The sequence below is a fragment of the Lynx canadensis genome, chromosome D2, assembly GCF_007474595.2.
Source record: "Lynx canadensis isolate LIC74 chromosome D2, mLynCan4.pri.v2, whole genome shotgun sequence".
In the NCBI taxonomy this organism is placed as follows: domain Eukaryota; kingdom Metazoa; phylum Chordata; class Mammalia; order Carnivora; family Felidae; genus Lynx; species Lynx canadensis.
In genome coordinates, this window is record NC_044313.2 from 25,618,817 (window position 1) to 25,635,247 (window position 16,431).

Below are 16,431 nucleotides of genomic sequence, written 5' to 3' on the forward strand. Positions count from 1 at the left end.
CTTTCAGAAAAATCACTGACTACAAACTCTCTCACTAGTGCTCTTGAAGGCAGAGCTGACTGTTCATAGTACAAATTATACCATCATGTTGCTTTCTGTTTAATGAGTATTTCTTTCAGCTAACTCGTTGGTATTTTTGGTACTGCTTCCCCTTAATGGTTGTCAACCTGTAACAACCAGTAGAGTCACCTGGGGAACTTCAAAAACTACCAGTGTCCATCCCACCTTCTAAGATTCTGATTTAAATGATGTGGGATAAGGCCTGGGAGGCAGTGTTTTTAAAGCACTTGGAGGGGATTGTATGTGTGCACAGGGTGCAGACCTTGGCTTCAAGGGCTCAACATTGAACTGAAGTCCCCTGCTGCCCCCTCAAGAAGGACCAAATGTTGGATGTCAGCAGAATATTTAGGAGCCGACATTAGCTAAGACACAATTATTTTATAAGATAGAAATTTTGCTTTAAATTATGAAAGGCATACATGTCCAGAAGAAATAAAACAAGATAGAAATGTATAAAGTGAAATTATTCCATTTCTCTTTTCTTAACCCAAATAACTACTTATCAGTTTGTTGTATTTTTTTCCCAGACTTTTCAAATGTTCCTGTATGTGCACTCACACAAACCCCCCCATACACCCATCTCCCCAAATAAATCTAATCATATTGCATACCTACTGTTTTGTAATCTCTTTTGTTTTCTTTTCTCAGTGTACTGTGGACATTTTTACCAAAATGACCCAGAAAGATCCACCTTCTCTTGAATGGGCGTGTGAATCGTAATTTATTTGACCACTTATAAAATCACTAGACATTCAATATTCCTTATTTTTTCTTTATTTTTGCAACCAGTGCTGCCATAAGCATCTTTATATATATAAACACAACACACATACCACACGCACACATGTGCACACCCATGCATACACACACTTGTGTGGATAAATTATTAGAGGTGAAATTACTCAGTCAAGGGCAATGTAAGTTTGGGATAGAGATTGCCAAAATGCTTTCCAAAACAATTGTTCCACTCTGTTCCCCTCTGTCCCTTTTAACAAAATTCCTAATAACAGCTATGTGCCCTGTGTCAAAAGTTGAGCTTTGCTGAGCACAGCAGAAAGGAAGGTGTGAGTGTGTCAGATGGTGGGGAGGAAACACTGGGGTCATTTCCCCTGCGCACTGTGTGTGGAGGAGGCGACTGGCCTCTGGCCTTGCCCAGCTGCTCTGTTTCCCAGGAAGAGGAAACCAAGCTGTGTGTGTTAACCTTTGCCTTGTTCTCCAGGGTGTGACGAGGGAGTGGGGCACGCTCGCAGGATGTGTGTGTCCAGGTCAGCGGGCCCAGGTCAGTCATTGACTTGAGAGTGTGTGGAGTGAGAATCCTCATTTCTCATCCTTTTCTGGACCCACTGGGCTACATCCAAACCCCGTGAAAGCCCAGGAGGATGACCCTTTTTTTTGGATCAGGAGAGGAAACTTTTGTTTAAGGTTTCCAGGACTCTAGCTCCCGAATGACAACACGCATCTAGACTTTTTCTCAGTTTTCATAGTAGGGTGAGCCTTCTCCCCCTGGTCTGGGCGTACTGCCACCCTTTCTGGGCTCCTGGGCATGAGCCAAGATGTTCACTGCCTATTGCTGCCTCTCCATTGGAGCACCTGCTGTTGCAAGGTGGTCAGACCTGTCTGCTCTGATCAGAGCTGGCTTGGGAGGGTGGTGGCACAGTTGGAGGGAGGAAGGTACAAAGGTTCGACCATGGGCCCTCAGGGACTCTGGAAAGCATGTAGTAGGGACCACGCCCAGGGCTCTAGAAACCCAAAGTGGGTTCCTTTCAAGACCCGGGCTAACTGGTGCCTCCAGAAACTTCTAGGGAAGAGGCAAAAATTCTAAGCGCAAAAGACCATGACAGGCACTATGAAGGAGGAGGTGGAAAAGGGAGATCACATTTACTGAGCAGCTATGGGATCCCAAGCACTGGTTGGTGGTTCTTCTGTTCTCATTAATCTTCACAGGGAAGCAGTTATTAGCACCCCTGTTTTATGGATGGAGAGTGAGGCTCAGAGAGAGTAAGAACTTTTCATCTGAGTTACTTAGAGTAACTCAGATCATGCAAGATAGAGTGCTGGTCCCCAGGCAGGCCTCCTTCCCAGCCTGGTGCATGGGTGACCTCAGTGCTGACTGATAGATCACCCACACATGAAGTAACCCCTTGACAGAGCATTGAACCATGAGGACGAACCCTTGCGACAGGGACTCTGGCTTGTTCCAGCAAGTCTTCTGTAGTTATTGAAGAGGATGACATCTGACTGTGTCGTCAGTGGCACATTGGAAGCTGAGCTTCACGGCCTGCTGCCAGTATAAGCTAGGTAGACCAGTTACCTCTCTAGGTGTCTTCATTTGTGGGCTGAAGATGATAACAACACTCGCCTCCCTGATCGTAAGGATTCAGTGAGATAATCTGACTAAAGTGCTCAGCAAGGCCTAGAATGCTAGGCCTAGAATGCCTATAGAGCAGTAAGTGCTCTATAAAGTGAGCGTGGCAATTAGCGTTCTTCCCAGTGAAACCAATCTAAGAAAAAGGGTCATAAAAACAGAATTATATAGACAGAGCTTGGACAGCTGAACCCTTTTTTTAAGGTCCGTGTAGGGTTTGTAAATCCTGGGAGCTCCTGCTTTAGACACTCATTTTCCCTGCAGGAAATATGAAATAAAGAAGAAAAAAAGCCTCCGACCCAGAGAGGCCTGTCACAGCTCGCCCGTCCTTTCAGCGGGTGCTCCTGAGGATGGCCATTGTTTTCCTGGCTCCAGGCAGCAGTTAATGTTGGCGCTTTCTGCTTTCCCAGGCCAGTGCTGGTTCCGCCACTGCTGTGTATGTGTGTGGGTGTGTGTGTGGGTGTGTGTGTGTGTGTGTGCGCGCGCGCACGCGTGCATTCGCCCTTGTCCATTTGCATCCCTGTTTCCCACTTCCTTTTCCAATTCCTGGTGTCCTGATCCATGTCTCATTGCAAAGGGAAAGATGTTGGTTCATGCCCTCTCTCTTTCTTCCTGGGTGTCTAAATAGCTAATGTTGGTTGGGTGATTGCCATGTGCCAGGCCCTGTGCTGAGCACCTCATGTCCATCATCACATCTGATGAGAAGTTCCCATTATAAACCACACTTAGCTGACTCAGAGAAGCTACGGCACTTGCCCAAGCCCACACAGCAGAGCAGTGTTGGCACTAACATTTAATTCCTTCAAATGCTTTCAAGGCTGTGTTCCTTCTCCGTGGTGCCAACCTTTGGTCCTTTCTGGGCCTCACTTTTTGGCACCCCATGACTCCATTGTGCACTGTTTCCCTGCTTGATTTGTCTGGCTGAGCTGTCAGAGCCTGGAGGTCAGGGACTTTGCCTCATTTTTAGCTTGGCACAAAACCATGTACTAGGTAAGCACTCAGTCAACATTTGCTGATTGTTTTGTCCCTTGACTTACTTAAGGGACACTAAGTGAGCACCTCTTTGGCATAAAATACCATGCTGAGCATTAGGATACCATAATCAGCCTTTGGGAGTTTCCATTCTTATGGGGAGATACAGGATTAGCTCACTGAATCCTCACAACTGCCCAAAGGTGAGGTAACTACTGTATCCCCTTCTTGCAGAGTAGTAAGTGGAGGCACAAGCAATATGGAGGCTTTTTCCAGACCTTCTTGCCTACCCACTGCCCTCCAAGCTAAATATAGTCAAGGCCCATGATCCGTGCTGACAATAGCAGGCACCCACACTGAGTGTGATGGATACCCACAAAACACTCTTGAAGTTGTTTTATATGGTACAGGAGCCTACTGACTGTCTTCTCTCCAAACCCCTTTGAAAAGCCCTTTATCCAGGATGAGGGCCATTTAGTGCACGCCTGCAGTGGCAGTGTCTGTGTTTTGGTGGCTGGTGGATGGGTAGTTCTGGGAGGAGCACATGCCCCTCCTAGCACATGCCCCACCCCTCCCGGAGCCTTCCTGGGGTGGCTGCAGCTGCATTTACTGTGACCGGTCCATAAACATGAGGTCCAGAGGGAGCTTGGAGTAGGGTGGTCTGAGGACTGGAAAGGTTCTACCACCTGGTCGTTAACCCAGTGGTCAATGTGTGCATGTGCATGCTGGGGCGGGGGTCACCCTCCGAGTCCGGGCTTCCAGGTTGTGGCTGTTCCCCCAAATCTGCAGCATCACCATCCTCCCCACCCCAAGAACAAGCACCCACCCTAGAGGAGGGGTTGGAATTTTAATAGGGCCAGACCCTGAGAGTGCTCAGAAACTTTAGCCAAGTGGCCACAGGCTATTGAACTTGATTTTGCCGACTGGGTTTTAGGTTGGCAAAGATGCTTGCACTGAGCCAGATATGTTTGTGTTCTACCCTTGGCCACTGGGAATTTGCTTCTGGGGTTGGGGCAAAATTTGCTGCTAGTGACCTCTTTGGTGCTTCAAACCCCCCGGATTTTCACCCAGTAGATCTACCAGTCAATCTTTATTTCAGTGTGCCCTGAGGACTGAGAGAACTCCACGGTTGCTGGGGAAGATGTTTGCTGCCCTTGCTGCTGGGAGGGACATACTGAGCGTGTTAAATAGACGGGGACACAGCATGTGTCCATTGCTGGGTTGTTCTGAGCCAACAATTACCAAACAAAGGGAGATATAAGAACTGGTTAATTGTGAAAAAAAGACTATGGGCACCACAAGAGATGGACACAGACTTTCTAGGCCAGTGGATCCAGGTCAGATGGTGGATTCTGGGTGCCATCAAGGTGACACCTTTGACACCACGGCCTCCACTGTTTACTCTCGGTTTCTATGGGCCCCAGCAGGGAGGAAAGGGGTCATCGTCCCAGTGTTTGGTGTAGCCACTTGCATTGGGGGCAAAGCCCTGGGGTCTTCTGCCTTGCCAGGTGGTCTGGACCTCAGAGGTCAATCTGGCCTAATTTGGAACTTATGTTCCACTCCTCCCCTCCCTGGGGTAGAATGTCGTACATGGGGCCCTTTGAATAGAAGGTTAGAGCTGATTGGTACCTTAGACAGGCTGGCGCCACCTTCTCGGAGAATTTGGCATGATGAAACCATTCCAGCCAGGAGCCAGAGCAACCATCATGTCCCCAGATGTAAACCCCCCTTTACTGGCTCTGTTCTTTCAGACTTTTGGGGCCAAATCGTTTAGCAGTCAGTTCCAAACGTTAAGCATCCCTCCATCTAGAAGATTTGGAGGGGGTTGAAGAACTGGGTCCTGAGGGGATATTGTGACCTCAGGGGCCCTAAAGAGCAGTGACAACCCACCCAGGGGAACAGGGTGCTGTGTCCTGACCAGAACCACTGTGTTGTTCATTAGAAAAAGCACCCCTTTCCCCACAGCTTCCAGCCAACATACACAGTTTGAGGTGCAGGGTATGGGTTAGATTTCAGCCCCTACTTGTCCCCTTGGCTGGACATCTTTGGATGGTGAACACCGTGTATAGCAGTATTCGCTGGCCTTAGTCTTAGCTAACTGATGGACTATAGTGTGAGCAGGTGAAGGAAGATTGTCACCGAGTTTCCATTTGGCCTTGGGGCAGGGGCAGCTGGCAAGGGTCCAGGGAAAATAAGGTCTTCCTTAGTAAACTGAGCCACAGTGCCGCAAAGATATATGAGTTCTTCCATAGTTCCTAACTCCTTGCCTCTAACTGTACTTTTTGGGGGCACCTGGGTGGCTCAGTCGGTTAAGGGTCCAACTTCAGCTCAAGTCATGATCTCGTGGTTTGTGGGTTAGAGCCCCGCATCGGGCTCTGTGCTGACAGCTCAGAGCCTGGAGCCTGGAGTCTGCTTCAGATTTTGTCCCCTTTTCTCTCTGCCCCTTGCTCACTCGTGGTCTGTCTCTCTCTTTCTCTCTCAAAAATAAATAAATAGTAAGACAAATAAAAAAAAACAACTGTACTTTTTGTCAGCACAGGGAACAATTGGTATTTACTGGCATTTAAAAATTTTTTGTTTAATGTTTGTTTATTTTTGAGAGAAAGAGGGAGAGAGAGAGAGAGAGAGAGAGATGGAGTGTGAGTGGGGAGGGGCAGAAGGAGAGGGAGACACAGAATTCGAAGCAGGCTCCAGGCTCTGAGCTGTCAGCACAGAGCTCACCCGACATGGGGGTCAAACCCATGAACTGCAAGATCATGACCTGAGCAGAAGTCAGACGTTTAACCGATGGAGCCACCTAGGCACCCCTTACTGGCACTTTCTAATTAAACATGGGGCAGGTCCTAGGCCTTCTAAGAACAGTTGGGCCATATCTTTGGGTCATTCATTGGTCGCAGCCTATAGTCCTCCACAGGAACTGGGCTGGGTTTCATTCTCGGTGCTCTGGAGTTGAGCTGTGGGTCTAATTTGCATCATGACTGTTTTGTTGAAACGAGCAAGACTTGGAAGCCGTGGCAGTCTCAGACATTTCTGGGCCTGATGAGCTGAGCAGACAGAAGGTGGTCCGGAGTGGGTGGGCACTCCGGTTGGACCAAGGCATCGTGCCAGGTGTCTGCTGAGAGTTTCCGTCGTTGTGTCTGGGGTAGAGATCCTCCTTGTAGAGGGTAAGGGAGGCAAGTGAACATGAGACTCAGGAGCTTCCTCTCCGAGAAAAGCTGGATGCAGTTGCTGGTCGACAGCAAGGCTTCCAAGATGCCTACCATCTGCCTGAAACAGCCAGTAATGGGGGAAACAGAATCCATGTTTTTTTTTAAATCCAGAAGAAAGGGAAACTCCACCCGGGAAACACAACCCCAAGCAAAGTGTGTGGAAGCAGGATGTTTAATTGCAAACCTTTCTTGAGAACCAGCTGCTAGGTAATGTTATCTCGTCTGCTCCTGCAGCAGAGGAGAGTTTATCTGGGCCCCTGACGCAGGCCCGGTAAACAGAGCTGGCTTTCCCTGATGACCTCTGCCCTGTCCCCCTTCCTCTCCACCTGCTCTTTCTCTGGGGTTTATCTCTAGGGTTTCTAGTGCCACTAGAGCCAGCTCAGGGAGGCTTAAGAAATTCTAATGTGGGCGTGGGGGTGGGGGTGGGGGTGGGAGGGTGTATGGGTTGGGCTGGAATTTTGCATATCCATTGCTCATCTGGAATGATAATCTAAGAGGTTCAAGGTTTGGAAGAAAGCAGACAAGCCTTTGAAATAGGCTGCCCAGATAAAAGAAAGTGGTCTGGAGACTGTCCTTGGATCTCTGGGTTTCTATTTCCAGGGAAGTCTCTGACCATTTCTCTTACTCAGGATTTAGAGCATTTGTCCAGGAAGGAGGCCGGGGGCGCCTGGTAAATCCTAAAAGTTTGGGAGGACCTGGGATGGGGGCTCATTTCTGTACCCCTGCGCCCAAGTCACCTCATGCTCGCTCCGAGCATGGGAAGTGGGAGGCAAGACGTTAGCAGGAGCAATCCTTTGCCCAACAAGGAAAGAAATGTGTTTTGAGGGAAAGCACGGCTGGGTTGCAGCCTGGTGGCTGTGGCTGGCACGGGTCACGTGGACAATCTCTTTCACCCTGCCCTCTTGCTTTTTCTCCAGGGGGCTTGTCTTTGGTGTGGATTCAGGTCAAGGGTTAGAGAGAGATGGCTCCCTGTGAAGGGAAAGGACTTTTCCACAGGGTGGAAGAGATTGGGGGGAGTGTGCTCCCATGTGCTGGTTAGCCCTGGCCTGGGAACTGGGAGGTCTGGGCTCTAGTCCCAGCTCTGGCACTAATAGGTTGAGCACACCTGCCACGGTAACCAGCCTAGTGGGTCAGGCCCAGAGCCCCAAAGCCTGTGCCCATTGAGGAGAAGAGGAACCTGAGGGCCTGAGAGGCTGGGCTGAGGTCTCACAGCCAGTAAGGAAGGTCCTGAGAGTGAAACCCATGTGTGGCTGACTCCAGAACATGTGCCTCTTCCTTGGCAAATCACCATCCCGGGTCTGAGTTTCTTCCTCTGCAGAAGGAGAGACCTCCCAGCCACCAGAGGCTGTGAGCCTATAATTAATTCTTCCTGGGAGGTGAAGGGAAGCCCCTAATTACTGGGGAGGATGGAGCATGGGTCATGTTAAGCCCCAGATAAGCCCTTCCTCCGGGCCCCGCTTGACTGGCCGAGGAGAAAGGCTGCTGTCTAATGGTCTGTAGGCTCTCTCCTGAGAGAGCACTGCCCTTTGGGGCCTCCTTACAGTGCCTCTGCCCAGGCAGAGGTCAGGAAGGCAGCACCTGGCCACATACAGCATCTGCTCCCTGCCTGGGACCTGCGGGAGGGAAGATGTAGCTGGCAGGACTTGGGGGGCAAGGAGCTGGGAGTCAGCCGGGGGGATGGGGTGGGTTATAACCCCAGTGAAAACTTCAGAGCATCCGGCCACAGTCAATGAAGCCAGTTGTGTTATGAGGGTTTCCTCTGCATTCGTCTGGTTTTGTAGCATTCCTAACCACTGACTTCTGTCTGGGCCCCAAGTTCTTCTTTCTCTCAGGCTCTCAGGACTGACATGACTCCCCCATGATCCTCTAGGCTCATCCACTGTGCAAGGGGTACACAGACTTTTCAGGCCACTCAGAAATTTATTAAGAAAGATATCATTCAGTCCTGATTAAGTAGTTTGATTTAAATATCCACACTCCTGGGGAGCCTCGGTGGCTCAGTCGATTGAGTGTTTGACTTCAGCTTAGGTCATGGTCTCACAGTTCATGGGTTTGAGCCCCATGTTGGGCTTTGTGCTGACAGCGCGGAGCCTGCTTCGGATTCTCTGTTTCCCTCTCTCTCTCTGCCCCTCTCTGCCCCTCTCTGCCCCTCTCCCCACTCCTTCTCTCTCAAAAATAAACATTAAAAAAAAAAACACTCCTAAATTTACACATAGGAAGATAGTCCAGTGTGGTAAACAGCATGGTGATTGGACTCAACTGGACCTGAGTCAAATCCTTTGCTCTGTTTTGTACTAGCTGTATGACCTTGGGCAAGTTATGTAGCTTCTCTGAACCTCGGCTTCCTCCTGTACAAACTGGAGAGAGCAATGGTAGCTACCTCATAGATTAAATGAGCTAATGCATATCAATGGTTTTGCTATGCTGGCATGAAGTAACCATTCCCTAAAAATGGTTTCTACCATTTATTATATGAGATATGTGTTTATATATGATATAAAGCAAAGCATAACCCTATCTATTATAATAATAGACGATAGTTTATTTTGGGTTTGTGAAGATAGGAATGGTCTTTCACTTTATGTTCGTTCTTATCAGGATCACACAAAACATGTCATAAATATTCCATGTCACGGGAGCAACACTCACTATTTGCTTTGCTTTATGGCCCTCTCCTTAGTTGCATTTTGGAACGAACCCTGCTCTGAACAAGGCTACCTCTGTAACAGAGCTCAGTGCGGGGGAGAAGGGACTGAGGATTCAGGGCTCATTTGCTTGGATGTTAACTGAGTACCAGACATAAAGCCCCATATCCCTGTGTGCAAAACCCTTGCTGTGGACCAAACATTTGTGTTTTCCCAAATTTGTACATCGAAGCCCTAATCCTCAGTGTGATATTTGAGGTGGGGCCTTTGGGAGGTGATAAGGTTTAGATGAGGATGTGAAGATGGAGTCCCAGGGGTGGGATTAGGGCCTTTGTAAGAAGAGAAAGAGACTAGAGCCCCTTCTCTCCACCACGTAAGGATACGGCAACAAATTGACCATGTGCAAGTCAGGAAGTGGGTATCACCAGTAACCTTGATCTTGGACTTCCAGCCTCCAGAACTGTGAGAAATAAGTGTTTGTTGTGTAAGCCACTCAGTCCATGGTATTTTCTTATAGTAGCCCAAACAAACTAAGACAGCTCTGCTCCAGGCCTCTGGTGAATTCATCTACCCTGATGCCAAGGGATCTAAATTCTACTTCTCTTTGCTAACATTCTTTCCTTCTCATAGTGGCTGAGACCCCTGGCTTCTCTGCCCATTTTGTTGTCGCTGATGGAGTCTCCTCAGACCTACTGAATCAGAATCACTAGGCAGGTGCCCAGAATCTGAGTTTTTATGAAGCTTGCCAGGAGATTCTGATGGGCGCTCTGGCAAGGGACCCACAGCTGTGGACACAGCTGCTCAGTCTCCTCTGAGGGAGGAAGCAAGGTAGATGTCTCACTGTGTCTCCGTGCTGGCCCTTAACCCAAGAGAGGTCATAGCAGGCACTAGAGGGGAAGTTCAGCAGACTAGTCCTGAGGGGGTGAAGGGACTCTGCCTCTCACTGAGGCCTCCCTCAGGAGGGTGTGTCTTTGGTGTGGGTTCAGCAAAAGGGACAGAAATGGTAGGGACAGTAGGCCAGATTATGTGGCAGGGGACTTTCTCTTTCTCCAGCCAGGAGGCCTGCCCACCTCTTGGGCCAGTAGGCCTTCTAGAGTGGCCTGGGGCAGCAGCCTTGGAGAGCCTAACTGAGCATTGGGAAGTGGGGAAGACATTAGGAAGAGGGTCCTGAAACGCCTTCATTTCCGACAAGTTTAAAAATCTTACGTGCACTGACATCTCTCCTGCAAATCTGCCTCTCATCCAGAGGGCAGTTTGATTGTTCAGCGCAGCAAAATATTTTCTTCTTTTTTTTTAATGTTTATTTTTGAGAGAGACAGAGACAGAGTGTGAATGGGGGAGAGACAGAGAGAGAGGGAGACACAGAATCCGAAGCAGGTTCCAGGCTCTGAGCTGTCTGCACAAAGCCTGACGTGGGGCTCAAACTCACTAACCATGAGAACATGACCTGAGCCGAAGTCGGACACTCAACCAACTGAGCCATTCAGGTGCTCCAATGCAGCAAAACGTTTTCTGAGCACCCGCTCTGGTCTGTGCCTGGCCCTGAGTTAAGGCATAGGAATACTGGGATGAATTGCACATCTCTGAATTGCTTATGGTCACCTGAAGTGCTTTTCAGGGTGGGTTTTGAGAATCAACTACAGCAGAAGTGGTTTGTTAAAAGTACAGGTGCCGGGAGACAAAAGCAAAAATGAACTATTGGGACCTCATCAAGATAAAAAAAACTTCTGCACAGCGAAGGAAACTAAAGGGCAAACCTACAGAATGGGAGAAGGTATTTGCAAATGACATATTGGATTAGGGGCTAATGTCCAAAATCTATAAAGAACTTATCAAACTCAACACCCCAAAAATAAATAATCCAGTTAAGAAATGGGCAGAAGTCATGAACAGACATTTCTCCAAAGAAGACATACAAATCGCCAGCAGACACATGAAAAAATGCTCAACCTCACTCATCATCAGGGAAATACAAATCAAAACCACAATGAGATATCACCTCACACATGTCAGAATGGCTAAAATTAACAACTCGGGACACAATAGATGTTGGCGAGGATGTGGAGAAAGGGGAACCCTTTTGCACTACTGGTAGGAATGCAAACTGGTGCAGCCACTCTGGAAAATGGTGTGGAGGTTCCTCAAAAAGTTAAAAAGAGAACTACCCTATGACCCAGCAATTGCACTACTAGGTATTTATCCGAAGGAGACAGGAATGCTGATTCAAAGGGGCACATGCACCCCAGTGTTTATAGCAACACTATCAATAATAGCCAAATTATGAAAAGAGCCAAAGTGTCCATTGACTAATGAACGGATAAAGAAGATTATACAATGGAATATTACTCAGTGATGAAAAAGACTGAAATCTTGCCATTTGCAGCATGGATGGAACTAGGGTGTATCATGCTAAGCCAAATAAGCCAGTCAGAGAAAATATCATATGATTTCATTCATATGTGGAATTTAAGAAACAGAAAAATGTGTAGGGAAAGGGACAGAAAAACAAAATAAGATAAAAAAAAAGAGAGAGAGGCAAACCATAAACACTCTTAATGATAGAGAACAAACTGAGGGTTGCTGGAGGGGAGTTGGTGGGGGGATGAGCTAAATGGGTGATGGGCATTAAGGATGGCATTTGTTGGGATGAGCACTGGGTGTTATATGTAAGTGATGAATCACTAAAGTCTACTCCTGAAATATTACCCTATATGTTAACTAACTTGAATTTAAATAAAATCTTGGGGAAAAAAAAGTATAGATGCCCAATTTTAACAAATGTACCACTCAAGTGGTGGGAGAGAGCAGGGAGTATATGGGAACTCTCTGTACTTTCTGCTCAATTTTGCTATGAACCCAAAACTGCTCTATAAAAATAAAGCCTTAAAAAAATTAAAATGTAGTTGCTTGAGTCCTGAAACCCCTGGTCTACTTATGCAGAATTTCAGAGAGTGGGTCCCCAGCATCTGCAATTTAGAAAGGCCTCTTACAGAATCTGATTCACTGTAAAGTTTGAGAACCAGTGGACATTTTTGACAACTCCAATTTTGTGTTTGTTTTATAAAATACATACAAATGAAATGAAGGAAATTAAAACCACTTGTAATCCTACTCTCCTAAGATAATCATCCTTAGCAGTTTATTGGATATCTTTCTAGGTGTGTGTGTGTGTGTGTGTGTGTGATTTAAATAAACATGTGTAACATCTGTGTGGTACCTGACACTGTGCTAGGTCTTGGGGACAGAGATGAGAAGAATGGTCCTGGCCATGGTGCACCCACAGTCATGTTAAATAATGCCTGGTACAGCTTGAAGCTCAGCCTTAGTCACCCGCTCATTTGTGCTTACCTTTTCCCCACAGGTGTACATCATCAACGTGACCTGGTCCGACTCCACATCCCAGACCATCTACCGGAGGTACAGCAAGTTCTTTGACCTGCAGGTGAGTTGGTCTGAGTTTGGATGGTACCCAGTTCCAGCCACCGTGGCCTGAGTCTCTGCTGGACTGGCCTCTGTCATGTCCTTACTCAGCCGGAGAACCCCTGTCAGAACTCTCAGGGTCAGCATCCAGGTCAGAACAGAGGGACAAATGAGGGAACCTCACCTGTCTAGCTGAGCTTGGCTCAGTCTTTAATGTCGCAGGCAGACACAGGTATTTGTTGGCTTCATCTGATGGTCTTAACAGTCAAGCTTTGTCACCCTCCTTTGCCTGGGGGTTAGGAAACCAGGGTGGAGAGGCAGGAGGATGGCCGTGGGTGCTGTGTGCATGAGCAGACATGTGTCTATAAACATCCAGGGTGAGACACAAGCCACCACATCTTTGCAGGCAAAGAAAAGCAAACACACGGGAGAGACAGAAACAGAAAATAAGCAGTTTCTTGAACTACAGACACAAACTGGGCATACCACTGTGTCTGGCTAGCCGAATAAGGCTCTTGCTGCCATGTTTGTACATGTGTATGATGTGTGTGACTCTCTAATATACACAGGGATGTCTGCACAGGGGGATGGTACTAGGGATCCCACAGCTCCACTGCAGACACCTCCCTTGATGCTACCTAATTTGGTTAGGCCTTTTTGAATTACAAGTGGTAGTTTTACACTCCTACTGGCTCACACTAAAAGGAGATTTGGTTGGAAGGGTATACCACAGAAGGTTGTGTAGTTGGCCAGGTGGTAAAGAGGGGAGTGAGGCAGTGGGCTCCAAGAACACCCAAAACTACAGCTGCTTTCTGTCTGTCTGCTCTCTGCTTCTCTCTGGGCACTGCCCTCAGATTTCTGAGGAACTTGGCTGTCAACAACTCCCGAATTTCATATCTTGTAGTTCCCAACACCTGAGAGACTGTCTCTTACTGACTGTTTCAAGTTGAAAAATCCCAGGGAAGACTCGGATTGGCCTGATTTTGGTCACGTGCCCTCTCTGGACCAATCGGAGTGGCCCGAAGTGGAAGGTCACGTAGCACAGATGTGACCACTAGGGGGCCTATGCCTCTGTAGCAGAGTCAGGCACCAGACAAGGCAGAATTAGTGTGAGTTGAACAGTAACCCTTCCAATACCAGGAAGGGAAAACTGAGAGTTTCTAGATTCTTCCTTAGGGCTATAAGCCTGGTGTAGGCCAATAAAAACACAAAGAAGAGACACCTACTTCTGGTCCTCACAACCAGGCTCTACTCGTTCATTTGCAGACTTTGGTGGTGAGTCACCTTGGAGAGGCCAGGCCTGCATGTTTGCCCTTAAGTACCTGACTATCCCATTGTCCTTATCACTCTACCAATGAGATGAGTCAAAGGTGAGCCAGCTTCCTGTATTACAGTAAATCCTGTCTTAATCCGATAATATGGGATGGAAAGCCACTCCTTACTTTCCTGCCTCTTCTCCTCACCTCCCCCATTGCTGTCCAGTCTCCTTGGGTCCTTCTGGTATAAACTGGTGGGATTTGCTGATACCCCATCAATGGATGTAGTGTGCGGGACAGGAAATGATAAGTTAGTTGGGGAGAAGGAACCCTGAAAGGACTCATTGATGAGCCAGAGGGAGTCTCAGAGCCAACGGAAACTCTCAAATCAGACCTTTTCTTCCCCCACCCTTCTGTTCTGTGCCCCCATCCCCTCCCTAGTTACAGAACCTCACAAGAAAGGAATGCTACTCCCCCTACTTCTTCCTTGCCTGGAGGGCTTATTTCCTGTGTGTTGGGAGGGGACGCACAGCATGGGTCAGCTTGTGTGATGCACTGGCTCTAGACGTGAGCATGGCCAGGCCTGTCCACGTGGGTCATCACTGCCTTGGAGATACAGTTTGGAAAGGGTCCTTCGGAATTTAACCTTTGAGCCAAGCATAACATCTTTGTGAACCCATTTTACAGAACTCATGACATGACTTTTAGTGGCATTCATTTTGGAAAGCCTTTCTTATTTATCAGGGTCACTGATTTTAATATGGCGACTCCTGTAGAGGAAGAAACATGGTAATGCTAACTCCATCTCTCGTCACTGGTGCCCTCGCAATTGGGCTTTCTAGTGAGAGAGTGGCTTCAAGCTTAGGCACTGGGGACGCATTGCCTAGGACTGGTTACTGGCTCCACCACCTTGTAGCTCTGGAAACATTCCTTAACTTTTCTAGGTTCTCTTTCCCATCTGTGGAATGTAGATTTGAATAGTACCCACCCAGTAGGGTTGTTGTGAGGCTTAAATGAGCAAATCTATCCTTGGGAATGGACTATCTCAGGCACACACTGGGACAAGCAGCCCTGAGCAGGAGGCAGGCAGGGGGACACAGGAGCCAAACAACTTGTGCTTGGAGAGAGACAGTGTCTCTTTCATGTGACCCGTGGCATTAATTGAGGAGTCCTCTGGTGGAGCATGGGGGAGCTGGCTCATTCGTGGCATTGTGGACGAGAGTCCACAGATAACCTGGTAACTGCCCATTCTACACTTACCTGAAGCCTTAGGACTATACTGGGCTGGTCATTTATCTCCATCCACATTCACCTCTGTCCCCCACACCAGCCATATGTCTTACTTACAGGCTATCTGCTACTCTTGAGGCCCTGGAATAGGGTCACCAGATAAAATATGAGATGTCCAGTTAATTTTTTTAATGTTTTTTTTTTAATGTTTTAATGTTTATTTATTTTTAACAGAGAGAGAGAGAGAGAGAGAGACAGACAGAGCATGAGTGGGGGAGGGGCAGAGAGAGAGGGAGACACAGAATCCAAAGCAGGCTCCAGGCTCTGAGCTGTCGGCACAGAGCCTGACGTGGGTCTCGAACTCACAGACTACGAGATCATGACCTGAGCCGAAGTCGGACACTCAACCGACTGAGCCACCCAGGCGCCCCTTTAATGTTTATTTACTTTTGACAGAAAGAGAGAGACAGAGCATGAGTGGGGTAGGGGGCAGAGAGAGAGGGAGACACAGAATCCAAAGCAGGCTCCAGGCTCTGAGCTGTCAGCACAGAGCCCGATGCAACACGGGGCTCAAACTTACAGACCGCGAGATCATGACCTGAGCTGAAGTCGGACGCTCAACCAACTGAGCCACCCAGGCGCTCCTCCAGTTAATTTTGAATTTCAGAGGAACAATATTTTTTTTCACTGTAAGTGTGTCCCAAATATTGCATGGGATATACTTATACTAAAAAAGCGATTCATTGTTTATCTGAAATTCACATGTTGTTGTGTGTCCTATGTTTTCACTTGCTTAATCTAACAGCCTTACCCTGACTGTAAATGGTGAGGATGGAAGAATAAAGATGAATAAGGCAGGCTGGCTCAGGGTGAGAGTGGATGGGCCTGTGTTACGCCCTCCTACATATTTGCACTTCTTCAGGATGGAAGTGGCACAAGCTGAGGAATGCTAAGTTGAGAAGGACAAGGTCCCTTCCTTCCAGAAGTCTGGTGGGAAAAGTAGACTTTTAGGCAGTGAAGTCTACTGGAAATGAAATAAACATTGATTTATTGATCCCTTGATTGAGGGACAAGCAGCATGTTATGGATGGAGAGAAAGGAAAGAGCACTCCTCTTGGGAGGAGGGAACAAAACCTATATGGTTTGATTGGGACGGCAGCCTTGAGTGATATAGCCCCATACCCCCACAACAGTTTGGAGGTATTTGGTTGTTTTTTGAAAATTATAGTTATTGGGGTAAAGTATGTCCCTAATTTCTTTGTTAATTTGTTTAT

The 16,431-nt window shown here is 47.8% G+C and overlaps 1 protein-coding gene across 3 annotated transcripts in view; it reads left to right on the plus strand.

The window, feature by feature from the left end:
* SH3PXD2A (SH3 and PX domains 2A) overlaps positions 1-16,431 on the plus strand; it is a 245,736-nt gene that overhangs the window by 43,983 nt on the left and 185,322 nt on the right. For all 3 annotated transcript variants that reach the window (XM_030334928.2, XM_030334930.2, XM_030334929.2), the window contains exon 2: positions 12,613-12,693. In XM_030334928.2, the coding sequence (XP_030190788.1) occupies positions 12,613-12,693 (81 nt within the window). The remainder of the gene's footprint in view (positions 1-12,612; positions 12,694-16,431) is intronic.